The 26121-nt window shown below is 42.3% G+C and overlaps 1 protein-coding gene across 3 annotated transcripts; it reads left to right on the top strand.

Moving 5' to 3' along the window:
* The first annotated feature begins 166 nt into the window (after positions 1–166).
* On the top strand, positions 167–21171 carry rbm27 (RNA binding motif protein 27). Of its 3 annotated transcripts, none has more exons than XM_075486735.1 (21): positions 167–351; positions 2142–2260; positions 3389–3516; positions 3686–3765; positions 4301–4566; positions 5015–5323; positions 5960–6184; positions 7802–7999; positions 8720–8866; positions 8963–9116; positions 9580–9733; positions 9898–10131; positions 10272–10403; positions 10856–10981; positions 11145–11219; positions 11336–11512; positions 11693–11797; positions 14373–14600; positions 14704–14788; positions 14880–14995; positions 18579–21171. In XM_075486735.1, exons 1-21 carry the CDS (start codon positions 293–295, stop codon positions 18684–18686), a joined length of 3225 nt encoding a protein of 1074 aa, XP_075342850.1. In that variant the 5' UTR covers positions 167–292; the 3' UTR covers positions 18687–21171. The 3 variants fall into 3 exon arrangements, with proteins under 3 accessions (XP_075342850.1, XP_075342851.1, XP_075342852.1); XM_075486736.1 differs by having other exon boundaries at positions 4304–4566; XM_075486737.1 differs by having other exon boundaries at positions 4355–4566.
* Positions 21172–26121: the final 4950 nt, after the last annotated feature.

Consider the following 26121-nt stretch of genomic DNA (forward strand, 5'->3'; position numbering starts at 1 on the left):
TTGTCCGAGTAGGAAATATTTGATCAGTCTTCCACATTTTAAACGCAGACGTGGGTCCACTGGTGTGACTTGAATTGGTCGTTTTTCCAAAAGAGCCCCATTGGATTATAACATCTGTCATCAGGCCTGCGTTGCGACAACTCCACTTGTGTTGCTATGCCGTAAAGTAATTCGTGCGACCTGCCAGAGAAGAGAGACAGAAGGCCTTAAAGCTTATAAATATATAGACGATGAAAGTAGGGTCGTCAAAACGCACTTTCCTTTTATAGACAGAATTATAGTCTTTCCCACGATGATCATAGAAAATGTGGAAGCCTTGAAGTCATGGCTGGCAAAACTCCTGGAGCCGATGTGAGTGTTGAATTGAAATGACATTTAGCTTGCATGCTACGCTAGCTAGCTAGCCTGTGGTTTAGCCAGGCATCAATGGGGACGCGCTTGAATCGGATGGCAGATTCTTGCACGAGTTAGCAAACCACCGTTGCCGCTAGCTGGCCTTTCGCACAAGAGAGAGTCTAGTACTTTGTGATTTGCTAAAACAGAGACATCAATGGCGAGCGTTAGATAGGACAGCTGTCCACGTTTGTTTCTCTGTTGATTTATGGTAGATAGACAGGCCGTTGGCGCACGATAGTTTAACTTTACCACAGCTCTGCAGCAAATCGTTAAGCTCCAACACACAGCTTAGTTTGTTTCTGTTTGTGGGTAAAATAAGAATTTGATTGCATGGGCTGCACCCAGCGCCACGTTACAATTTGCTCTTTAAGTTACCATAGTTACATGTTTTAGACGTTCGTTTAGTTATATTAATATCTGTCCGCGCGCAGACCCAGGTTGCACATAGCCGAATGTATTAATGCAGCTGAACATTTGACAAAGTGATTAAAGATAAGTTTCTGTGTGGATGAGTTGATGGTGTTGAACACAGTTGTTGATTAACAAGTCATATTGTAACATCCATTCACTGTTTACCATTATATGGTTTTATGACGTGCTGTTGAGAGTAAGGCAGGATGCTTCTCTTTATACAGTCATTCTTACCGAGACTCTCTTGTTTAAATTATTACTTGCTTAGTCTTATGAGCTTATGAGCTTAGTCTACTATAAGTTTTATCTTTTTTCAAATGTATTTTTCCCTCATTTATGTAGTCTATCAGCTTCTGGTCAGTGTGATAGCCTAAAGCATCATACTCTCATATGGTTTGGTTGCTTGTAGGGCAAATGCAAGAAAAGGTAGTCTTTCAAGTTTGTACATTTATTGTTCACAGTTGTTATTTAGAGGCTGCACCTTCAGGTTAAGTGTATTGTTTACTGTTTTAAATTTCAAATATACATTTGCTATAAGTCTGGCGGCCTGTCCAGGGTGTACCCCGCCTCTCGCCCGATGACTGCTGGGATAGGCTCCAGCCCCCCCACCCCGCGACCCAACCGACGGATTCAGCGGGTATAGAAAATGGATGGATGGACGTTTGCTATAAGCAGCATATGGGCTGCATTGAGGTGTGGGGGTTAGTGCTTTCGCCTCACGCTCGAATCTCAGCCGGGGTCTTTCTGTGTGGGTTCCGTCTGGGAACACCGGGTCCTCCCACAGTCGAAAACATGCTGCTTATTAGATCAAATTTCCGATTTGAAACCTGCCTTTGAGTTAATGTGAGTGTGTATAGTTGTTCTTTCTTGTTTGTCCCTGCATCGGCCTTATGATGGACTGTTGACCTTTCCAGGGTGTACTGTGTGTCTTGCCAGTGGCAGTTGGGACAGGTTCACTCAGTCCTCTCGCCCTCCTCCCCTCCAACCCTTTATGGAATGAAGTGGGTGTCGGAGGATGGATAATAGTTATTTAGTTACCTGTGAATAGGCTTTGTGCTTGCTCAGGCTTGCTGTGATTATTTATTTTCAGCTGTTCTATACCCTTGACTTGCTCGCTGAGAGGACTGTTAGTTTGATTATGGTTGTTTTTCACTGGCACATGGTATGTTGCCCGTCAGTTTCATTTTACATTTGGAATATTTAGCTTAGTCTCCTCCTTCTTCAGTCATGAAATAGCTTGGCAAACACTTTTTTTTTTTTTTTCTCCTATTGTTCCCTGTATGTTAATGGAGTTTATTTGGGTAAGCTGAGGATACATTTCTTTTAACCTGCAGATGTGACGCTGACCCCTCTGCATTAGCCAACTACGTGGTGGCTCTTGTGAAGAAGGACAAACCAGAGAAGGAACTGAAAGCGCTGTGTGCTGATCAACTTGATGTCTTCCTACAAAAAGGTAAGACGTTCACATGAATGAGGGCGATGCGAAGCATAGTAGAGGATTCTTCTACATTTATCCAGAAACAAAAGTAAGGTGCTGGCTTTCACCTTTTTGTCATGGAAAACTGAACTATACTTTACCTGAGAACTGTAGAAGCTGTAGCTTTTCAGAGTTCAACTAACCTCGAAGAATTCAGTGGTTCAACTTTATCAAAGCAAACAGTGTTTTTGAATTTTTGAAACATGAATGCCCCCCAGACATATTGTGTGTTCCCAAAAGATTGTCATACTCAGCTGTTCTGACTTTCACACACAAAGCACAATGTTCTAAGTGGCGAGGCTGATAAAATATTTAGAAATCGACTCTCTTGATAACTTAAAGTGTAAAAAAATAAAAATAATCAGCTGTATATAATCCCCAGTTATCACATGGGGATCCTTATTGTGACCACCAGAGGGAGTGTCATCTTTGAGCATCAACATGTTTGGCTTAAAGGAGAATTCCAGCTATTTTACAAACACATCCCATCTGTTGGAGACCCAGGAAAGTTGGCCAAATGGAAATTTTCATGCCAGCTGCGCAAAGTTTTCCATGAAAGCGGGCTCTATCGGGCAAGCTTTTAACCTTTCCTGTGGCTCTTAACGTGTATCAAAATACTTTTTACCGACTTGGCCGTGGTGTCAGTAGCAATACGATTCAACCCAGGGGCTAACCATACCATTAGCTAGCACAGACATGATACATTTTGAGATTTCAAAAACAGCGCACTTACCTCTCTCAGCTTCCGTGTTCCACAGGCATGCGCACAAATCAAAAGCCGAAGTCGAAATCAGCGCAATTGGAAAACTTTGCGCAGCGGGCATGAAAATTTCTCGCGTTTTTCCCTTTGGCCAACTTTCCTGGGTCTCCAACAGATGGGATATGTTTGTAAAATAGCCGGAATTCTCCTTTAAGATGAGTTGTGCTCTCTGTCCTGAGCAAGCTTTCACTTTATTGTTGATTAGCTACTACAGTCATGGTGGGCCAGTAATGACATACAGGGTTTTGATTGATTCTTTGCTCTTCAAAGAATGAAAAAAAAAAAACTGCACGCAGCTTAAGTGAAAATGAAATTTGTTTACATGCTTAATTTTGCCCTTGCAGAGACGGTCGGATTTGTCGATAAACTCTTTGAATGTCTGACGACCAAGAACTACCTGGGAAATCCTGCAGCCAAAGAGACTCCTAAAGAGGAGGTTAAACCACCTGCAGTCAAAATTGATGTCGTTGAGGTAAGAGTGGTGGCTGAGAAATTTCATGTCTGGTAACGCATCTTAAAGCACCTTTAAAGGCATGTAGTGGAGAAGGTCGGTCTGTTTTCTTTAAGCGCTTTGACCCTTTTGATTACTCTGTTTAGCCTTTAGTCTCTTTTTATGTAACATAATTGTTGTTTCCCCCAAGGCTGAAACCCCAGAGGAGGAGAGAGAAAACAGACGTAGGAGAAGCCCCCTGAGAAACCGCTCTGAATTCAACGAATCCAGGTACGGCTGTGGATTTGTGCAACTTCATCTTAATGACCGAGGCAAATGATGTCATTGGGCCATACTTAAATTCCTACCCAAATCTGCGTTTCTGTTTCACCGAGCTTCTCTTTATTGTTGCTTTAGAGAAGAATGTTTTGCATGGTGTGGTTGTGCAGAGATCTCAACATGTGACTATATTTGCATGGGTAGTTTAAAAGCCCATGAGCCCTGTTTTTATCTTGATGAAGGCCCTGGTGTCCACGAACTGCTCCCTTGGCTGTGATGCATCAAGTTACAGCACATAGGCCAATATTACTGTTACACAATGAAACAACACGACAGTTAAAAGTCTTAAATGTGTCTTAAGATTTACGGTCTGTAGTATTACGTCATTTAGATGTTCTATTCAAGCAATACTCATAAATAGTTTCTTGAGACATCTCTCAATTATTTCAAGGTAGATATTAACACATATGTAGGATAATTTTATTTGTTTATTAGCTGTGGTGTTGTAAATTCACTGCATATGTCTGCCTGACTCTTGCATTCAAAGCAGGCCCGGGGAGAGTAATTCAGATGCGTTCCCTCTGACTCGTCAACCTCACAGGAGCCGCGATGACAGGAGACGAGATGAGCGCAAGCGCCGTGACTTCGAACGGTACGGGAAAAGCGGCAGCGACTCCCACCGCGAGCGGGAGCGCCACGAGCGTCGCAGGGCCAGCCCCCGAGGGAGGAGCTACAGCAGGAGCCGCAGCCGCAGCAGGAGCAGGAGTGGCAGCCGAGGAAAGAGCAGGGACAAGGAGCACAGAGGAGGCAGAGGTGAGAAAGTCTCCCCTCAACCAATAACAACAGCACTGGGGACCAGACCCAGGTGTGTCGGAGCCGCTGAGGCTCTCGACTGCACTACTGCACGGGGCATTACTGATGCAGGAGCGCTGCCGGAGACGGGCTGGATGTGGGCTGCTGTGGATTGTTTAAGGGAAGCGCCGAATGTAGCAAGCTGTAATTTTGTGCTTTTTGTGTTGGATTGTTGATCAGCGGCGCTGTAGAGTTTTTATAAAGAATAATGTGGACCGCTTTGCAGTCACATCATTGGGGATTCAACAGCATGGGTTGGAATTGGCCTTATTACCCACAAGGTTAATCTGCATATCTTTGTCTGGGATAATGAGAGAAGGAGCTTCTTCTAAAATTCTGCTTTTGGTATACAATGCTTCTGTAATACTATTCGGTTCATTTTAAAGATCTCAACCCTTCTTTTAAACAGAGTTCAAGTCCAAGTTTGAGGTGGAGCGAAAGGATACCGACAGCTACAACTCCTCGTGCACGTCCGGCGCCCAGCAGCAGCACCCCCCACCTCTCCTGCCCCTTCCCACGCCTCCACATCCCTTTCCCTCCTCTTCCTCAGCAGGAGTGCCGGGAAGTGGGGCAGTTTCCATCGCAACACCGGCTCACCTGCCCGACAGCACTACGGACAGCTGGTCTGGCTACTACAGTGCTCAGAGGCAAGAGGGTGTCAACAAGCCATTCAGCAACAAGAGCGTCTCACTCAAGCAGCGCTGCAGAGATTACGATGGTAGGAGCAGCACTTCTTCTTTGATTCCTTCTCTCCGTCAGTGATATTTATTTTCTGGGCCTCGTATCTCTTATGCCTCTACAGCAAGATGTTGTTATTGCAATATCTTTGTGTTGACCATGAATTTCTGGTATATGGCATGGTCAGTGGAAAGTGTGCTCTGGCTATTGTCCCGCTTCCCATGAGGCTTTTAGGGCCTTGTTGAGTCTCTTCACTAATGACCACTGTTTAGCACTTAGTCCCACGTCTCCAGTGGCAGGCAGGAAAGTAAGTAGGCCTCCACTAGAGAGACCCAGGAGAGTTTAAACTTAACCCACTGTCCCTGAAGCGCACTGCTGTCACAAGGCTCAAACACAGCCACGAGGGACACAGCGTCTTAATGAGACTGGAGGGTAAATACATGAACTGCTCTGTGTGTCTTGGCTGCTTTGAACATGGACGTTTGTTCATTTGGTTTCTTTCAACTCTTTTACTTTTCCTCTTAGTTTTGTAATACTTTTGAGAATGATTTTAGTTGCTTAGTAACAGATTTAGGTGTGATAATCAAGCGATTTGTCAGTCTTTGATAACAGCTATGTTCTGTGTGTATATAAACGATGTATCTATGTGTTTCTTTTTCTTTCTCTCCCTCAACAGAAAAAGGATTTTGTGTTCGTGGGGACCTTTGTCCGTTTGACCACGGCAATGACCCTCTCATTGTTGATGATGTCAGTCTGCCCAACATAATTCCTTTCCCACCCCCACCGGTCATGCCCCCGGCCGGTCTGCCCATGCCCCCAATCACCGAGCCACCCCCTCCCCTTAGGATGCCGTCGATGCCCCCGTATGGCCAGCCGCCACCCCCAGGCGTGTTCCCAATGAGTGAGTATTATTGTCAGTGTCGTATGCGTTAATGTCAGCTTTTAGAGAACGTGCAGTGCACTGCGTTCTTCCAGTGCAAGCAACTGATGGGGGATTTCTGAAGGACGCTGCACTTTTTCTCCTCCTCCGCACTTTGTTTCCTTTGACACCGTGGTCACATTTTGTTATGTCGTTTAAGGGCGTGCTCACTCGAGGCACGGCCTCTTTCTGGCAGGCATCCGTCCAATTGTACCCATTTCCCCGCTGGCCTGCACTCACAGTGCGCTGAAAGGGATAGTTTGGCTTATTTGAAGTGGGGTTGTGTGACGTACTTAAGATTCGTTAGAACCGTACCTTCTCTGCTCGGAGAAGCAGGGAGGAATTCTCACGGGGTAGTAACGAGTTGTAAAAAAAAAATTAAATAAATGTAGCGTTCACCAAAGTGCTTTGAAACTAGATGGCGAAAATTCGCTCTTCTTTTGTCCCTGCTCTCATTAGCTGTTAGTTTAGCTCCCCCGTGAGAATTCCTCCAGCTTCTGCTGCTGCCAGAACACCGTGGTTTTTTTTGTTTGTTTTTTTTAACATTACTTTTACTTTTATACGTTAAGTAGTTTTGAAGGCAGTAATTTTATACTTATACTTGAGTAAAAAGCTTGAGTTGATACTTCAGCTTCTACAGAAGTCTTTTTAAACTCCAGGATCCATACTTCTACTTGGGTAATGAATAAATACTTTTGACACCTCTGTGGTTGTCAGATGTCATCGCCATGCTGCTCTCTGGGTTAAAGAAAACAACGAGAACGCAGCAGAACAAACAACTTGCTGAGTCCATGCTCATGATGTAGATGGTGGTTTGTTTTGAGCTAAATTCCATGCTTTGGTGATTCTTGGTAAGCGCATGACATGCAAACTGTGTGCTGGCTCACATCCAGTCCTCAGTGCAGAGCAGAGTTCACAGCAATCACACTGGTCAAATAAGTTGGACTTTTGGGTCATAAGTGCTCGGCTGTAGTACAAACACCTGATTAAATCCTGAGTGACGACCTTTTCTCTGGCTTTCTCTGAACTTTCAGAGACATGCATATGAAAAAAAACTCCCATTCAGGCAAAGACCTTCATTTTCTGGGACAGTAGACTCTTATAGTACCTGTGGTGATTTTAAGATGTCAGCCATTAACAGAAATACACAAGATCAAACTAAATGGTGAATTTAGATAAGGTGTTAGTAGGATAAAATGAAAAAAATATTGCTGATAAGGTCCAAATAGGTGAAAAGTCAAAACCCATGAGGCTGTAGCTAAATTGTAGTTCACATTTGGTACTGATGTTTCTTTAAAATCCCAGACATTCAGTCACTGAACTGTATCATTATTCAGACGTGAACTTGTTTTAGATACGGCTGAGCCACATTCAGTTAAGATGTAACAGAGGATCCAAAGGACACACACGATGGGAAAACTCTTTGATTGTGCTCGTTGCTTCTGTAATTAGTTTTTTTTTTTATTTCTTGCTGAATACTTTGTTATGTTGAACTTTTTTGTTCCAACTAAATAAAGTTAATAGTTTAGCCCAAAGCCTCACTCGGTGTTATACATGTGATATACCTGAGACATTAGCTTGTGCTTGTGTCTCCCTCAGGACCCCCAATGATGGCAAACAGTCGGATCGATACCCCCAACCACCAACCTGCAATCCCTTCTTCTCCTTCTCTCGGACCGCCTGGCGTGGGGATGCCACCTACTCTTCCTCCTCCTCATCATTCTCATCCTCCTCCTCCTCAGCCTCCGTCTTCGTCCGCATCCGTTTCTCTGCGCCCCCAATATGTCCAGTCTGAATGTAAGCAGAGGTTGATTTTGTTGATAAATGTGTTGTTTCTTTCTCTCTTTTTTTTGGTCTTTACATTGTTATTACTTGACTCCGAACTTATTCAGCAGCAAAGTTACTGTTGTCAGACGTGCTCTGTGGTATGTGTGAGTTGAAGTGTGCACACTGGTGTGTGTGTGTGTGTGTGTGTGTGTGTGTGTGTGTGTGTGCGCGCGTGTGATAATGGCGCTTTCCTGAGGGTGCAGTAACAATTGTTGGCCACAGGGTGGTGCTATTAATTAACCTAAAAGGAAAGTGTCTTTGAGGAGAAAATGTGAACTCTGTGGCATTTATTTATTTTATTTCCCATATTTGAGCTTATCAGTAGTTCCAGTTATGCAGGATAATTCCAGCTCGGCTCAAATGGAAAGTGTTTGCCACTAGAGGGCTTATTTTGTACTTTGCCTTCGTGTTACAGAAAGATGTAGCTCAGGATAACTTTCATGGCTTTTTGGTTAGTCGTCGTGTCATATTTTTAACGTACAATTTCAGTTTAGTGTCTTTTAAATTTGTGTGTGTATTTATATCAGATATTTATTTGAACATTTAAGGTTCTTTTAAAATGTAGCTTGTTGCGTTCACTCCAACGGATACACACAGATCATTTCGTTAAATGTTCTCTGTTGTTTCCTTTTTTTTTAAAGGAATCATTATTCCTTCTAACAACTTGCATCTTTGCCTGTATGTGTGTAGACAACTACGATCCAGAAGGCTACAACCCAGAATCTCCAGGCCTGACGGCAGCAGGTCATAATTCATATCGTCAGTTCATTCCCCGGGTTCAGACCCAACGCTCAAATCTCATCGGCCTCACCTCCAGTGAAGGACAAGGCTCCAGAGGTAACGCCTATTGTCTCGTTAGTTCTCCCTTCCTGGGAGATGGGTCTTATCAGACCGAAAGATTTGACTGAAGGCGTCTTGTTTTACGTTTATTAGCTGCCAACATAGTGATCCAGACGGAGCCCAACACAGCAACCAGCACTCCTGGAAGCAACGCGTCCCGCTTCAACACAGAGCAGGACAGCAGAAAGAGAACCATGGGACCCAGCACAGCTGAGGGACCTGCGGTTAAAAAGCCCTGGATGGACAAGTAAGGAGTCGCAGATTCACACAAAGTGGGAAACTGTTGGGAATTAAGAAAAACCAGCAAGCTTTTATTTTGTGAAGACACTGAATCAAGTAGTTAGCTGAAATTTGTTTCCTAGTACTACTAAAGGAGCCGTGTTTCAGGCCAGGGGGACTCGGCTTGGCAGCTTATCTTTTGTCTCAGCTGTTGAAACAAGGTGCTCACAGAAATCCAGTGACTAAGATGACTGTCCATCACAAATGCTCTACTACTAGGTGGACGTCTAACTTTCTTCTGCAAGTTTAACAATGATAAGAAAGAACAATCATGAGAAACTTCAGTATCGAGACAGAAATTTGAATCCTGTGTCTTGGTCCCAACTTACTCCCTGATATTCGTTGTTGGTCTTTTCTGCTTTTCCCGTAATCTTCCCTAAGAATAAGCGTCAAAAGGAAGATCTCATCGCAAACTCTTCCTTTTGTTTCAGGCCGACTTTCAACAATCAACATAAGAGCATGTTTCCCAAGAGGAATCATTACGTGAACACAAAGTTGGAGGTGCGTAAGATCCCACGTGATCTCAACAACATCACCAAGCTCAACGAGCACTTCAGCAAGTTTGGAATCATCGTCAATATACAGGTGACAGGCGCCCTTGTTGTAGAAGTAGAATAAGAACTGTGCTTCCAACATTGAAAACATTTTCAGATCGATTTCCTCCACTAAGTTATGCAAGTTCAGCGCCGCCAGAGAACACGCTTCATCACATACAGCGAGCTGACCTGTGCACTCTCCTTTCATGCCAGGTTGTGTTTGGCGGAGACCCAGAGGCGGCATTAATCCAGTACACAAAGAACGAAGAAGCCAGGCGGGCCATATCCAGCACGGAGGCGGTCCTCAACAACCGCTTTATCCGCGTCTACTGGCACCGCGAGCTTGGCGCCAACACTTCAGGTCCCCAGCAGCAGGAGCAGAGTTCAGGGAGCCAGGCGGCCGGGTCGGCGCCCAGCCAGGGGCTGCAGCACAGCAACATGCACAAGGTTGGCATCAGGAAGCTGAAAACCTCCAGAGATCATTTCATCCTTTTCAGTATTTTCTTCTTGTTGTTGTTCTTTCAATGATCCACTCAGATTAGTCTACTATTTTCCTGTCCTTTTTCTTTTTTTTTTTTTATCTTCAGGGGATCAAGCAGCACAATCCAGCTGCCTATGTGTTGAACAACATTGTACCCAAGCATCACCTGAATGCAGCAGCTGGGACCACAAACACGACAAAGACGGAGGGCCTGAATCCAAACTCTGACGCCATCCCTGTATGTTTGAGCCTTTTTTTTCTTTTTCTTCCTTTCTTACCAGAAAAAAGAAAATCTTGTTCTAATGATTTTTTTTTATTTATTTTTTTATAAATCTTAATAAATTGACAAAATGACACATTTGCACGGGGTTGCACGTGGACACAGTGGTGCTCTGTTTTACATTTGGACTTCAGGGTGCCGTCGTGCTCTAGGTAACTCAGGACTTTATGTAAAAAATGTCTAACTGGCAAAGGAAAAAAAAAAAAAAAGAACAGGATATTTTTGGTTTTAACTTTCATCCAAATGGACCCATCGTGCTAGCACAAACTAACACTCAACAAATTCCTTGGCTGATGTGCTGCGTGGGTTCATGAGCTGCCGGTGGTCGACGCTGCATTCTTGCTTTCATCAAGGCATGCTGCCGTTTGCAGTCTCGCTCTGATCTGTATTCATTTTGGGATTCTTCTTAGGCGACGCCTGCGCTGGCAAACGCCCAGAAGAGCCCCTACACTTCCACATCTCACAAGTCCTCCTCAAAGAGCCTTGGCAAAACGGGAAAAGCACTGGAGGCGCAGGAAGCTCTCAAGAAAAAACAGGCATGTATTTAAATTTGGCTGCTTTAGGAAAAGCAGAGCTGTAATTAGTGATTTGTAACTCTAATGGGCTTCGAGTGAGAGGCAGGATTTATTAGAAAAATGAGATGTCCACCAATAGAAATATTTGCGTGTTTCATTGAAATTCCTTTCCCCCCCCATTCAGGAGGCATTAAAACTCCAACAGGACATGACAAAGAAGAAGCAAGAGATGTTAAAGACGCAGATTGAGTGTCAGAAAGTAAGACCCTCGTCTTTGAGACCGTCTTTTTTTTTTTTTTTTTTCCTCCCATGATCGATCCTTTATCGCTCTGGCTTCTGCCTCACCTCGCGGTGGTGTGTCTGTTTGTCCTTCAGGTACTGATAAACCGTCTGGAGAAGAACCGAGGTATGAAGCGCGAGGAGAGAGACAACATTATGAAAACCCTAAAGGAGCTAACGGAGAAGATTACCCAGCTGCAGAATGAAATGAACCATGCCTCCCAGGTCACCAGTGGGAAAACCAACCACGGCCAGGCCAAGACCAAGACTGACGTACGTTGCAAACCATACGTTTCTACTTTCATGTCAAAAGTGGATCTGAATGTCTGTTTTCCGCTCCAGATGTACACTACTGTGCTGTGACTGCATGTCTCCTCGGAAACTCTGTTATCTTTGCTTCTTTGTATTTAATTAACAGATTTTAAAAAGTCTTTGCATGTATTATGTCACCAGGCCCAGAAGGAATTGCTGGATGCAGAGTTGGACTTTCACAAGAAGATGAGTTCTGGAGAGGACACTACAGACCTCAAGAGAAAACTAGGGCAGCTGCAAGTTGAGGTAGAGTAAACCCTCTCACAAACACCCAAACCAGGCATTCACCGTAATCTTCAATCCGAAGTTTAACCCTCAAATTGATCTTAAAAGTTTCCCTCTCGTAAATCATTTTGAACCAAAATGTGTCCCCAGAAAGAGGGAAAGACAACTTTTAAACGCGATTAGTAATCTGAGCTCAATCTGAATATCTTGCACTGCCACAACCATGTCGGTAAAGACGCACCATACATGGACATTCAGAGGTAGATTGACAGCATCGTGCATCTTCAGCACTTTTCTCGAGGGCGATACCAAGAAATGCCTTAGAGGAAGTTTAAAGATAAGATTGTCATCACAGTCTATTCTGCAAAGGGAGGAAAGAGCAAGTGTCTGCATATGTGAAGATCGCCACCAGTAAAACGATGTATTTTTTTTCCAGAGAAAAATAAGTAACAAGAATACGGTTTAGCTGTTTCCATTCGCTCAGTCATAACCGGACTCAGTGTGTCGGGCAGGTTATTTTTCTTGTCAATTCATTTTTTTTATATATATTTTTTTTGCATTAAAACTGATAAAGCCGCAAATCCAATTATTTTATTTCTTTTAGTGAAAATTGCAGTGGATATGTAAATGAAAGTATATGTAGATTCTATGTAAACACAAAGTCACAAAGCTTTTTTTATTCATGCATGTGCCATTTCGTCCTCGAACAGGTTTTTAGACTAATAATTTGTTGCATTTTGCGATCGTCTGACACTTTGACTCCAGTCCCACCTCCTTAACATCATGTTTGTGGTATTCATTTGATGTTTACACTTGGCAATTAAGCATAATGTATGTGGGACAGATGCACCGATGGACTTTCTGCATGTCTGCTAGCAGCATTTTGCTACATGTCACCCATACACCAGAGCCAGGCCCAACAATGAGGCCTGTCTTCTTTTTTTTTTAATTTTTTTTTATTAAAATGTTCCTGACTCGTCCTGCACTAGGGATCATATACAAATTTAGCATCCAGGAATGGTGGTTGGTGTCTGGTTAGGCTAATGGAGCTGAACAAAGAGGGCAGACTGGGTGTTTTTGGATAGTTAACTTGTATCTTTCTATGGTTTTACACATGTAGTTGTTCTAGATGGATAACAAAATAGAATAAAGTAAAAATCAGTTGACAAACTGCTGGAAAGTTGAATTGCAGCAGAGAGGGAGGTGTGGTCAAAATCTCGGGGTGACGTTTATGTTGCTTGGTAACAACTTGACCGATGATGTCACACACAGTGTCGGCAGGTGACACCCAATTAATTAAGATCATAAACACCCAGCTGCTAAACATCTGTCTGTCAATACATTCTGAAAGCTGGCAGAGAGTCATTCCTGCGTCCCGTAGCATCATCACTAGGACTCCGAGCTCGTCCTTTTTAGCTGTGACGTCACATTTTCCATGACCGTTGATTGAAAGAACTGGTTTAAGCTTCCACCTTTCTCTTGGCTTTGCTCTCACTCTACATCCTAGACATCTCCTCCTCAACTCACTTTGATTTGAATCTTGTTCCAGGCATTAATTGGGCTTTGAAAAGCTCAGTCAACCACCCACATGCAAATAGCCTTTTTTTAACTGGTATGATTACGCATCATAACAGATGTAAGACGGGGAATAAAAATGATTTCAGTCATTTATTCCAGCTGCATCACATCCAAACCAGTGTAAAACAATGAAAAAAAAAATTGTTTTCACAGAAAAAGCTCATTAGATAATCCCAAGGAAGTACAAAGAAAGACACAATATGTCCAGAGCTGCTGCAACAGGCTGCCACTGATGCCCTGCCGTTCTTCAACAATCTGACTTTTCCACTCATTACCTAAGCTTTCCATCTATCGGATTGTCTTTATTATGACTATTTTCTATTCTGTCGAACAAAAGTGAAGACATCGAAAGTGAAATAAAACCTGTATTATCCTGATGTTCTCTCAAAATCTGAATAACAACAACATAGCCTTGGTTAGCAACACCCTTTTCTTTTTTTTCTTTAACCCCAGGGTCCTTAATTAGCTTGTTGATTAAAAATGCATATACCCTGCCCCCCTCCTACCCACCCCCTCCATCCAAACCCAGCCCTCCTTCTGCACATTAAACTGCAGCCACTTAAGCAAGCCCAGAGGAGCAGCTGCTAACGAAGCCAAATCAGAGACGAGTCCTAACGCTGATGGAGCGCCGTCTCATTAAAGTTTGAGTCGCTGGGGTGTGTAAGAAAATCGTGGAATGACAATTAAAAGCAGAGGTTGGGGAGGGACAAATGGAGGCGAGAGTGGCTGTAAGGTTGAGGAGTGGTTAAAAGTGAGATGTCGCTTTAAAAATGGAGGAGTGACGACTAATGGCAAAGGAGGGAGAGTGACGGCACAGAGAGCTGAACTCATAGAGAACGTTTCATCCCTTAAGATGGGATATTTTTCCAAGGCTTTGTGGCTGGTTTAAATGTTGATCATATTGAAAAGAAAAGATATCAGCGCAGCCTCAACATGTGGCTAAGTTTCCCACATCTGATCATAAAGGTTTGCCCATACATCCGTGTCTTTGTGTAACGTTAAACGTTTCCCGCTGTAGGCGACACGCTTGGGTCTGATCAGGCCTCCGGCGGGTCGAGGCCGGGGCCGAGGGAAGATGGCGCAGGAGCCCGGCTCCATGCACGTGGGGCGCGGCAGGAGCCGGAGCCGAGAGATGGCGGCTCGCGGCGGAGTTGTGAACCGCATGGTGGTCGACCACAGACCCAGAGCCCTCGCCATTTTAGGAGTCGCGCAGGAGGAGAAGGAAGAACTGATGCCGCACTTTGTGGTAAGGACATAACAGGCTTTTCATTTCTGGTAAAGATAACTGGGTACTGATTTGTAATTTGGTTTTAATATTTTCTATTTTTTTTTTTTTTTTTTTTTGGTAGAAATTCGGCGAGATCGAAGACCTTCGTGACCAAGACAACACTGTCATCATGACCTTTAAGACACGAAGTGAAGCAGAGACTGCAAGTTCTTTTCTTTCTGCTTCCTTTGATCATTTCTGTCAGATTTAATCAGCGAAAGCTGTAATCACCACGGCTTTCTTCTGTTTCGCAGGCAGCCAATCAGGGAGCTAAATTCAAAGGTCGCGTTCTGCAGATTTCCTGGTACAAACCCAAGACGCCCTCTGTTGCGACGGAACCAGAGGAGGAAGAGGCCAAAGATGAAGACAATACGGTATGTATTGTCTAACCCTAACGTCTTGGCGAGGCGCCGTTCCGATTCAGCATTAAGTAACATCATGGTTCGGAAGTTGGTGCAGTTGAATTTTTAACTTTCGGAGGTTTTAGTTGAATTTGCAGATTTTACTTGTCCATTTATTTTCAGTGCTTTTAAGATTTTCACTGCAGCTCCCAGTGGAAATCAGGGCAGGACTCTCGGTACTAAGAGCATCTCAGTCCCATGAGTAAAACATAAAAAAATAGTCATAATGCTCGGGCCTTATTTGCTACAGTTGACAGGCTAACAAACCCTCCTGTGTTAGTGGCAACTGAAATTCATTCACCATGGCCTGCAATGACTTTGCCAAATTCTTCACAGACAAAATCCAAGATATTAGACAAGCAGTTGGTCCATCAGCAGCAGGTTCAGCATATGTACCGTCTCCACCGAAAACCCGTTTAAACACCATGACACGGTTCCAACCCATTAACAGCAAAGACCTGGAGGACATCTTACGTCAGCTGAACTCCTCCTCTTGCTGTTTAGACATCCTGCCAACAGGTTTTTTCAAAAGAGTCTCAAAGATTTTGGAGTCAGACCTATTACTGATTGTGAACTTGTCTTTAATGTCAGGTGTGTTTCCAGAGCCACTAAAAACAGCTGTAATCAAACCTCTGCTGAAAAAGGACAATCTTGACAAGATACAAATGAATAACTACAGGCCTATCTCAAATTTCCCATTTTTAAGTAAGATCATTGAAAAAGCGGTTTTTCAACAACTTAATTACTTTTTAAAACAAAATAACTGCTATGACACCTTCCAGTCAGGTTTTAGACAGAACCACAGCACTGAGACTGCTCTGACAAAGAGTTTAACAACATATGTCTGAATACAGACGGTGGAGAAATGTCAGTCTTAGTTTTACTAGATCTTAGTGCTGCATTTGATACAGTTGACCACAATATATTACTGAAACTAGGGGTGGGCGGTATGCACGGTATCATACCTTATGTGGTATTTTTCACCAACGGTAGAGATTTTTTTGCCATACCTTATACCGCAATAGCTCATGAGTCCTGTAGATGGCAGTAAAGCAAAGTTTTGAACATCCGCTTGGATATGCCGGGCGACAGTAATCGCAAGACAAGGTAACACAAGTAATTTGTTTTACCACCTGCGGGCTAACCATGCTCTGGAATATGAAACGAGTCAAAGCCGGTGTTCTGTTGATTTCTCCTACTTTTCGAGAATTGCTACTTTGTGGTTTTGCGCATGCGCCGAGCCGATTTTCTAAGTTTCGTTTTCATGCCCATAATGTTTTGCTACCCTGGGTCTCAGCTGGTGTGTAACGGTAACATCCTCAAAATCCTGATTATTTTCTCTTTTGGAAGACATGCAAAGTAATAAAACACTTATCGTATTAACAAGCAGTTATTTTAACATGCACAAATGGGGTGTCTGAAACATGACGCATATTTGAGCATGTTGAATAAGTGGAAGGCGCCTATGAAAGTTACGTTATCCAAGAGGCAGCGGCTTTTCTCTCACAGTTTATTCGAGGAAATGTACCTTTTCTTATTTTTTAAATATAAATATAATTTATATATTTTTTATATTTCCTGTGTTTTCTGTTTTGCACAATACATTTAATTTAATATTGCTGCAAACATCCTGATTGAAAGTGTTTATTTGGTGCTATGATAACCACTGAGAAACTGTTCTGTTGTAATTTATATACAAAAGTACCATACCGCGATATATACCGTCAGTGGCTCAAATTTTACCCGGGTATACATTTTAGACCATACTGCCCACCCCTAACTGAAATGACTGGAAAACTGGGCGGGTCTTTCCGGAACCGTACTAAACTGGTTCAAAACATACTTAGAGAACAGGAAGTACTTTGTGTCAATAGGTAACTTTACATCTGAGCACACAAGAGTCACATGTGGAGTTCCCCAAGGTTCCATCCTGGGACCTCTTCTGTTTAACATCTACATGCTCCCACTGGCACAGATTATAAAAAAACAACAGAATAAACTACCATAGCTATGCAGATGACACACAGATATATATTACAATGTCACCAGGAGACCGAGGCCCTGTACAGGCTCTTGGTAAATGCATTGAAGAGATTAATGACTGGATGTGCCACAACTTTCTCCAGCTAAACAAAAACAAAACTGAGGTAATTGTCTTTGGAGCCAAAGAGAAACGATTACAGGTCACCACAGAACTTCAATCTATACACCTAGAAACTACCAACCAGGCCAGAAACCTGGGTGTAGTGATGGACTCAGACCTAAATTTGGAAAAACACATTAAGGCAGTAACAAAGTCAGCCTACTATCACCTTAAGAATATATCAAGGTTAAAGGATCTGATGTGTCAGCAGGACCTGGAAAAACTAGTCCATGCATTCATCTTCAGTCAGCTTGATTACTGTAACAGCATCTTTACAGGTCTACCTAAAAAGTCAGTTAGACAACTGCAGCTCATTCAGAACTCTGTTGCTCTAGTCCTCACTGAGACCAAAGAAGTGGAGCACATCAGTCCAGCTCTGAGGTCTTTACACTGGCTGCATTTCCATCAGAGGATAGACTTTAAAGTTCTGATGCTGCTCTATAAAGCTCTGAATGGTCCAGGACCAGAATGCATCAGTGACCTCCTGTCCCAGTATGAACCCTCCAGACCCCTCAGGTCATCTGGATCCGGTCTTCTATCAGTTCCCAGAGTCAGAACCAGACATGGAGAAGCTGCATTCAGCTTCTATGCTCCACATGTCTGGAACAAACTCCCAGAAAGCCTCAGATCAGCTGAAGCACTCAGTGGATTTAAGTCCAGGTTGAAGACACACCTGTTTTCAGCTGCATTTGAATAAAGCTCAAAACTTAATCACATTTTAACTACTGATTTTATATTGTTCTTATTTCTTTCTACAATTTAAATCCTGCTTTTTATTTCTCTGATTTTATCTATTGTTCTTATTTCTTTCTTTTTTGTTTAAAATTGAAATCTTGCTTTTTATTTCTACTGTTTTAATGTCTCTGTAAAGCACTTTGAATCACCTTGTAGTTGAATTGTGCTGTACAAATAAACTTGCCTTGCCTTAAAACAGCATTGCAGTCGGGTGAAATCCCCGTACTTTAGTTGCATGCTTTGAGTCTTCTCTTTATGAGATTAAACAGTGACTTGAGGGCCAACCCCATCTGTTTGATATGCTTTATTCTTTCTTAAAGAAGGTTATGATGTCTTTACACTGCGGCAGGTTTTTTTTGTGCTTTGAAGATTCGCTCAGACATCCATCGTATTTTTTTCTTTTTAACAGCTTTTCTTGTGAAGTAGTTGAATATCTCTAGTAGCCTGTGTCACCATGAGTTACTTCTTTGTTGTATACGTTTGTCAGGTAGATTTGTACAGTTTAATTCACTTAGTGGAGCGCACAAGGCTTTAGCTTCTAAGTGACGATGGCACAAAATAATACAGCATGTTGGACGGCCACGCCGGCTCTAAAGCGGCGCCTCGATGATGAGTTCAAGTGTTGGGGAATAATTTGCAAAGCTGAAATACTAAATGGATGTTCTTTCTTTGAAACAGAAGGATGCTAGCTCTTATTTGCCGGGAGAGGAGGAGGGAGAGGAGGAAGAAGAGGAGGAAGATGATGATGAAGACGACGAGTACGAGAGCCGGTCTTGGAGGCGATGAAGACGCCGCGACTCGTCCCCTCCCGCTCTCCAGCAGAACTTTCTCTCTGTTTTTTTTTTTCCCCCCTCCCCTCACACGCAAAGGAACTCACTTTTTATTTTTTATTTTTTTTTCTAGACTCTAATCAAAGGAAAAATGTCTACTTTATTCTACATCAAAAAAAAAAAGATTCAGAGGGTCAAAGGTTTTTGTGTCCCTCAAACTAAACAATTGTTTAAAGCATCTCACTTTTGCTGAGAAAGAAATGTTAGGTTGTTCTTCTAGATAGAAAAATCTATGTGAGTTTTAGTGTGCTTACCAGATGATTAATATCAGTAATGCACAACATTTGTGTCTACTGTGAATAGGTATTTTTTAAACATACTGTATTTAAGCTCTTTTCTCACCAGTTTTTTGTAAAGTCTCGTCCTCAGTTCAGGGACAGCCATTCCATCACCAGTACAACGTTCTCTGTTGCTTCCAGAGAGATTTTATTTATTTTTCCACTGCATCATCGAGCTGTGCCGTATGTATATCGGCAGAATATGGCATGGTTTGGTTTTGTTTTTTTTTGTTTTTTTTTGGTAAACCCTCACAAGTTAAAAGAATCCACATATTTTCAGCAGTGGCTTTGTGTTCTGCTGTGGATACATGCTAATATGTGCGTGTTGGGTTTCCCCAAAAATAACAGAGCCACCCCATCCCTGGCGCCCAAAGGCACCGCTTATCGTACCTTGACCACATTAGAGCCAGTAAAGGTACGGAAGGATGCCGGTGCGACAGATTAACCCAATGTTTACAAATGGCCGTGTCCATGGGATACAGTTCCCATTTTTCCCACTCCCATTTCGTTGCTCACTCAGTGTCCAGTGCCACTCTTTGTGAATACACGCCCAGACAGGTGCTCTGCGTCCTGTAAGAGTGTGTAACATTTTCACTTGTTCTATTCTGTCACGCGGTCATGCCAAGAGCCTGACAGGAAGGAGTTCAGATCACGCATTTCAGAAATGTGACATCCATAGACAGGTGTTTGAATGTAATACTGAACAGTTGATTTTAATATAAATAGAAATATATATATATATAATTTTCTTTGCCTTACACAGTCAGCAGATTGCTGAGTTTTTACAGGATTTGTGATTTACTTTAATTTTGTAAATGCTCAAAAGAGAAATTATTTTTCTTTTTTTTTTCTTTCTTTTGGGAGAGGGGTTTGTTTTTCCCGTCATTTCACGTGAATGACGAGGTTTTATCAGTTAGAAGAGGTCGAGCATGAGCGCCTAACTGCTTGCTTGTTTGCAAGAATTTAGCTTTTGTGTTGAACCTTGTCCTTTCACTAAAAGTCTCATCTGCGTAGCACGTTTCTCTCAAAGAAACGTTCAGAGCTGCTCAGAATTGTGGGAAAAACACTCTTGTTTGATTTTGCTTTGGCGCCGCTCCGCCTCGGTCTGAATATCGTCGGTGTTTGAAACCCGCTCGACTACAACTGCACTGCGTGAGTTTAAAAACTTAAGATTTCTGTTCCGTGTTTTGCCCCCCTTTTTTTTTATTTACACCTACTGTATTTTAGAGTCCTCGGACTGGGAGGAGCTAAACCCATTAAGATGAACGTGGAAATGTACTGCATGAAAGCTGAGCGCGTGCACAGCGTATGGTCCCCTGCAGCAGATAGCTGTTTACATTTTTTTTTTTTTATCACAGTTCAGTTCAAGCTGGTCATATCCGGTCGAGTCGGAACCAAACCAAAACAAAGGAGAGAGAAACTAATTTGTGCGTCGGTGGCAGTCTCGCTTCGTCGCACATACAGTAATGTGAATTTAACAGAACATTTACTGCCGGCATGTGAAGGCGGGCAGGAATAGAAAGTGGCTTCCTTTGCTCTCTCAACGCACGGCGTCACAAAACGTAGAAAGTTCCACAAAGTCAGAACAGTGTCTTTTGTCCCCTCAATCACTGTCAGTGGAAAATTAAGTGCGTGATGGGAGGCTGGCTCTTTTCCCTCTTGGACAATTTTTTTTTTCTCTTTTCATTTTTTTTGAAGATGAGGTCACGCACAGGTTCAAGGGAAACGCCTATATCGGCGTGTTTCTTGCTCGTGTAGGCAAGGACTAAGAGTGTCTCCCTCCCACTTTTTGTACTATCCTCTGTATGCTACTATCACACAGTACCAGTGTAAAAAAAAATGTTTATTGGATAATAGTTTTGGATTTGTTACTGTTTATATTTGCAGGATGTGGATGTATTTTCTTCATGTATTTTGTTTGTAAAAATGGATTTCTAATTTACTAGCATGTTTGCTTTTGCCAATAAAGACAGAGGAATGGGGTGCTTGTAAGATGATAAAAAAAAAGAGAAAAAGAAAAGAAAATTTCAAATTTGATCTTGGCGAGAGGAAGAGGAAAAAAGAAAAGAAAAAGAAGACGATCTAATTGACAAAGATGTCGAGAACATTGGCAATGAGAGAGAGAAAGAAAGCAAAAGCATTCCAGAAAATATTAACTTTAAATCTTGTGTGGTCTCCCTTCTTTTGCATGCTATTTCACAGGTGGATGCTACAGGTTCGCTGTACATTATACCCTTAAGAATTAGTGCCAACATGCTTCAGATGTTAGCATTAAATACCTCGGACCTTATGATCCACTTGACTCAACCACAGAAGTGCCGCTCAAAGCCTCTGAGGTATTCAATAAATTGCGGCTCTCAGTGGGTGCTTAGAATTTTTATCTTTACACACTCATTTCCATCTACAAAGACGTGTTGCGCTACAGTAGATTCCGCACAGTTCTTTAATGATTTATTGAAGCTTTACTGACGATAATTACAGTAGAGGGAAAACGCCGTTTTTGAAAAACAGGCCCTGTCTCATTCTTTATTTTCACATATGGTGATGTGCAGTTCAGCCCATTTTTGCGTTTATAGCACTTTTCAAACACAAAGTTTTACATTTAGACTTGAAAGCAACGAGAGGGTGCCTCCGCTATGTTTCCAGACCAGAGCTCTGCCTCCATTTCTAGGCCTTGAAACTCTGGGAACCAAATGAAGGCCTGCTGTCTTTGAGTGAATAGCTCCAGTAGGATGGTGAGGATCAGCCAGGTGCCGTAGTTCAGGGTTTTGAATGTGATTTTAAAATCTATTCAAAGTTTCACAGGGAGCCAATGTAAAGGGGCTCGGATGGGAGAAACGCCAAAACGTGTGTTAAAATGACCTGTTTTACAACTGTAGTTCCACTTTCCATATATGGGCACAAAGACTTGAGACTAGTCGTCGTCTTTCCTCAGTTTGTTTCTTTTGATTTGATTTGATTAAATGCGTTTTGTTATCACAGAGCCCTCTTGGGTGAAGAAAACACATTAAACTCCAGAAGACTATTAGGACCAAGAAAATACTATGACACATTACTGTTGCAATGACTTATATGTTGGGCCCTTTGTTGATCTATAATGAGCCAGAACTATCTCTCAAAGAACCAGTTTGGATTATCTGGCGCTAATATGGTGTTAAAATGCACTATTTTATATATATATATATATATATATATATATATATATATATATATATATACACACACACACACACACACACACACACACACACATACATACAGCCCCCAGTCCAGAACCTTGTGGAACACCATAACTATATCTAACATATGTAGAGGATACATTATGTGGATGTATAAACTGGAACCTTTTTATGACTTAAACCAGTCTTAAGCGGTACCCTTGATACAGATATGTTCAAATAAGTCTTTGTACTAAGATGCTGTGGTCAGCGGCTTCAGATGCAATACTGAGGTCTGACAACCGGCACAGAGACAAGATCGCTGTCAGAAGCCATAAGGAGGTCATTGGTAACTGTAACTAATGCAGTTTCAGTACAAAGGTGTGCTCTTTGTCCAGACCGAAGCCCTTCACACACACCATTACTCTGCAAATGTGGAGTTGTTTTTTAACAACTTTTTCAAAGATTTTAGAGATGAAAGGAAGCTTGTATAAAGGACTTTAGCAAACCATATGAGTCAAGATGGTTTTTTAAGCATCGGTTTAATCAAAGCTAACTTAAAGACCTGTGGTACACAGCCAGAGGGCCGTGATAGATTGATCTGATCGAGTACAGAGCTGTTTATTAGGGCTAAAACATCTTTAAAGATTGGGGTCCAACAGGCATGTAGATGGTTTAGAAGCCCAGATCGCTAACAATAACTGAGGAGGATCTTAGAAAAGTCTTAACTTTATTCATTGGAATTGTGTCAGCTTTGGAATGGGAAAGTTTTTTTCTCTGATTAACAAATAGTTTCTTATGTTTGGCCACAGGACTGACAAGAAATCTGGGGTTATTCTTACCTTCCTCTACTACCAGGGAAAAATATGTAGTTCTAGACCCCAATAGTACTTTTTGTACCCCTATCTTTAAAGGCCAAGTTGCATTCATCTGATTTAATGGAGTGCTGTTTCCTTTCCGCTCTTGTCCTATTCAAAGAATAGAACCGAGGAATTTAACTACTCTGGGTTAATACTTTTTTTTCCTCAGTAGAACAACGGTATCATGAGCAGAATGTAGAAAGGCTGTGGTGCCGATGACCAGACAATCCAGATGTGTGGGAGGGAGGTTATCAGAACTGCTCTCAGCGGTGTTTAAACACAGGGTTACAGTAAATGAAGATGATAATAAATCTTTAAATCTCTTTACGGGAAGGTGAGATTGACAATGGTGACAGATAGAGTTCTGATGAGATCTAACAGCAGAGATCATATTTCTCCAGTTTTAGCTTCTCTTCATTGGCTCCCTGTTAAATTGAGAATAGAATTTAAGATTCTTCTCCTTACATATAAAGCTCTTAATGACCGAGCTCCATCATATCTTAAAGATCTCATATTTTCCCAACAGAGCACTTCGCTGCAGGTTTACTTGAGGTTCCCAGAGTTTCTAAAAGTAGAATGGGAGGCAGAGCCTTCAGTTATCAGGCCCCTCTCTGTGGAACCAGCTGCCAGTTTGGGAGGCAGAGCCTTCAGTTATCAGGCCCCTCTCTGTGGAACCAGCTGCCAGTTTGGGAGGCAGAGCCTTCAGTTATCAGGCCCCTCTCTGTGGAACCAGCTGGCAGTTTGGGAGGCAGAGCCTTCAGTCATCAGGCCCCTCTCTGTGGAACCAGCTGCCAGTTTGGGAGGCAGAGCCTTCAGTTATCAGGCCCCTCTCTGTGGAACGAGTTACCAGTTTGGGAGGCAGAGCCTTCAGTTATCAGGCCCCTCTCTGTGGAACCAGCTGCCAGTTTGGCTTCAGGAAGCAGACACCCTCTACCTTTAAGATCAGGCTTAAACTTTCCTTTTTGATAAAGCTTATAGTTAGGGATGGCTCAGGTGACCCTGAAACATCCCATAGTTAAGCTGCTATAGGTCCAGACTACTGGAGGAGCTCCCATGATGCACCTCTCCTCCCTCTGCTCTCTTTACTCCCCATGTACATATGACATCATTGCTGTCATTAACTTGTGTTTCTCTTTCTCAGCAGGTATCCCTGGCCTGGTGTCATGGAGCTTGTTGTCCCCTCTTCCCTGTCCTCTCAGCCCCCAGCTGGTCGAGGCATATGGCCAATCTTCCTGGTTCTGGTTCTGTCAGAGGTTTCGTCCTGTTAAAAGGGAGTTTTTTTTTTTCCACAGTCGCCTAATGCACGCTCAGGACAGGGCATTGGACCGAAGAGAAGATTCGGTGCAATCTGTTAGTTTCCTATAGGCTACTTTTTTTTTGTTAGCTTTGTATGTATGATTTGGACTAATTTAGAATTTAATTAATTGAATTGATTGGCTGCCATTGCTACTCCATGAAGAAATAATGTGAATAATTAATTATTAGGGAATATTTAGTTAGGAACTAACTAAGTTAGGGACAGGAGGAAACTCAATAAGCTGATTAAGAGAGCCAGCTCTGTCCTGGACTGCCCTCTGGACCCCGTCGAGCAGGTGGGTGTGGAGAGGATGTTATCTAAGCTAACATCCATCAGGAACAACACCTCCCACCCCCTGCATGTGACGGTACGGACGCTGAGCAGCTTGTTCCACAAACAGACTTTTACTCCCTCAGTGTAGGTTATTATATTATATTTTATATGTTTTGATTAGTAAAAAGATCTGTAATAGTAATTTTTTAGAAGTAAGCGATCTTGTGTTTTTTGGACCACATTTGATAGTCAGTGGAGTTGGCTGAAAACAACTGTAGGATATCATTTTAAGATCATTTCTAATGAGATATACAGACTTGTGATGCTGTGATCACTATCCATGGAGGTATAAAGCATGATCAGGGTTAAACTTATAAGGTGCTATATCTTACTTATCATCCAATATTATCCAATAAAATTTGCTATATGTCTTTGTGCATGGTCATAAGAATTGTGCATCACAGTGCCTAGTTATGTGCTTTTAATGCATTCTTTAAAGTGTTGCCATATTTTTTTTTAATTGACCAAAACTTTGAGACTTTATCTTACAGTGAGTCATTTTGCAGGTACTCAGTTCAAATTTGGTGCTATTGTAACTTTACTGCACAGAAGACCCGAGACAGAAATCCATTAAGAATTACTTTAGATAGAATCTTGTGAAGATATTTTACATATAAAAGTACAGTGTTTACATCCATGAATGGTTACTAGGCTTAGTGGATTGATATCATGCCGTTGTGACTATTGCAGGCAGTAGATGTATGCAGAAAAAAATCTCGAGTTAATGTTAATGGGACTTGCTCTCTGTTATATTCAGTACTCACCAGAGGTAACCAAATGAAAGACAGAACTTTTTGCATATAAACACGAACACACATATACAGATGGACATCTAAGAAATATTTTTGACACTGCCTATCACAGTTGATATCTTTAATGATTAGATGACAGGAAAATGTATTTTTCCAACTCCAACTATTTTGCAGTGTATCATCAAAGTTAGGCTGCTGATTTCTCGAGTTTCTACTGAAGCAGCTCATCACGGTGATGAGTGCTGTGACAGGCAGAGTGGAGCAGCAGCTGCATGCTGGCCAGATGGGAGCCTGAAAAGAGAGAAGCTGCTGTCACATTTGGCACCAAATATTCCAGCACACTTCATATCACACGTCAGATTCAGTCTTCAGAAGAGGAGAAGCACGGAGATGACAGAGTTATAAACAATGACCAGTAAATTATGAATGGTCCTGGCCATATAACATATATCTAAATGGGAAGATAAAAAGGAAAAGGTGAGAAAAGATATTTCAGCTTCCCCGCTGTGGGACTAATAAAGGTTTATCTTATCTTATCCTATCTCATCTTATCTTCATGCTCTTTTCAGGGTGGATCCATTTGCTCATAGGACACTATAACATGGCATATAAGCTAAAATAGATAAATGAACAAATCGATAAATAGAAACAGGAAAAGAAAAGTCGTGGCTCAGCGGGCAGAGTTCATAAAACCCCACACTGCCCCCAACATA

The sequence above is a fragment of the Odontesthes bonariensis genome, chromosome 16 (assembly GCF_027942865.1).
Source record: "Odontesthes bonariensis isolate fOdoBon6 chromosome 16, fOdoBon6.hap1, whole genome shotgun sequence".
In the NCBI taxonomy this organism is placed as follows: Eukaryota; Metazoa; Chordata; class Actinopteri; order Atheriniformes; family Atherinopsidae; genus Odontesthes; species Odontesthes bonariensis.

What these genes read in the sequence shown, in the direction of transcription:
- rbm27 (XM_075486735.1), top strand. Translation starts at nt 293, where the DNA reads ATGATCATAGAAAATGTGGAAGCCTTGAAGTCATGGCTGGCAAAACTC. An exon ending in TCAAAATTGATGTCGTTGAG is followed by an intron (nt 3,517 to 3,685) that starts GTAAGAGTGGTG and finishes GTTTCCCCCAAG; the next exon opens with GCTGAAACCCCAGAGGAGGA. An exon ending in TAGGGCAGCTGCAAGTTGAG is followed by an intron (nt 11,798 to 14,372) that starts GTAGAGTAAACC and finishes TTCCCGCTGTAG; the next exon opens with GCGACACGCTTGGGTCTGAT.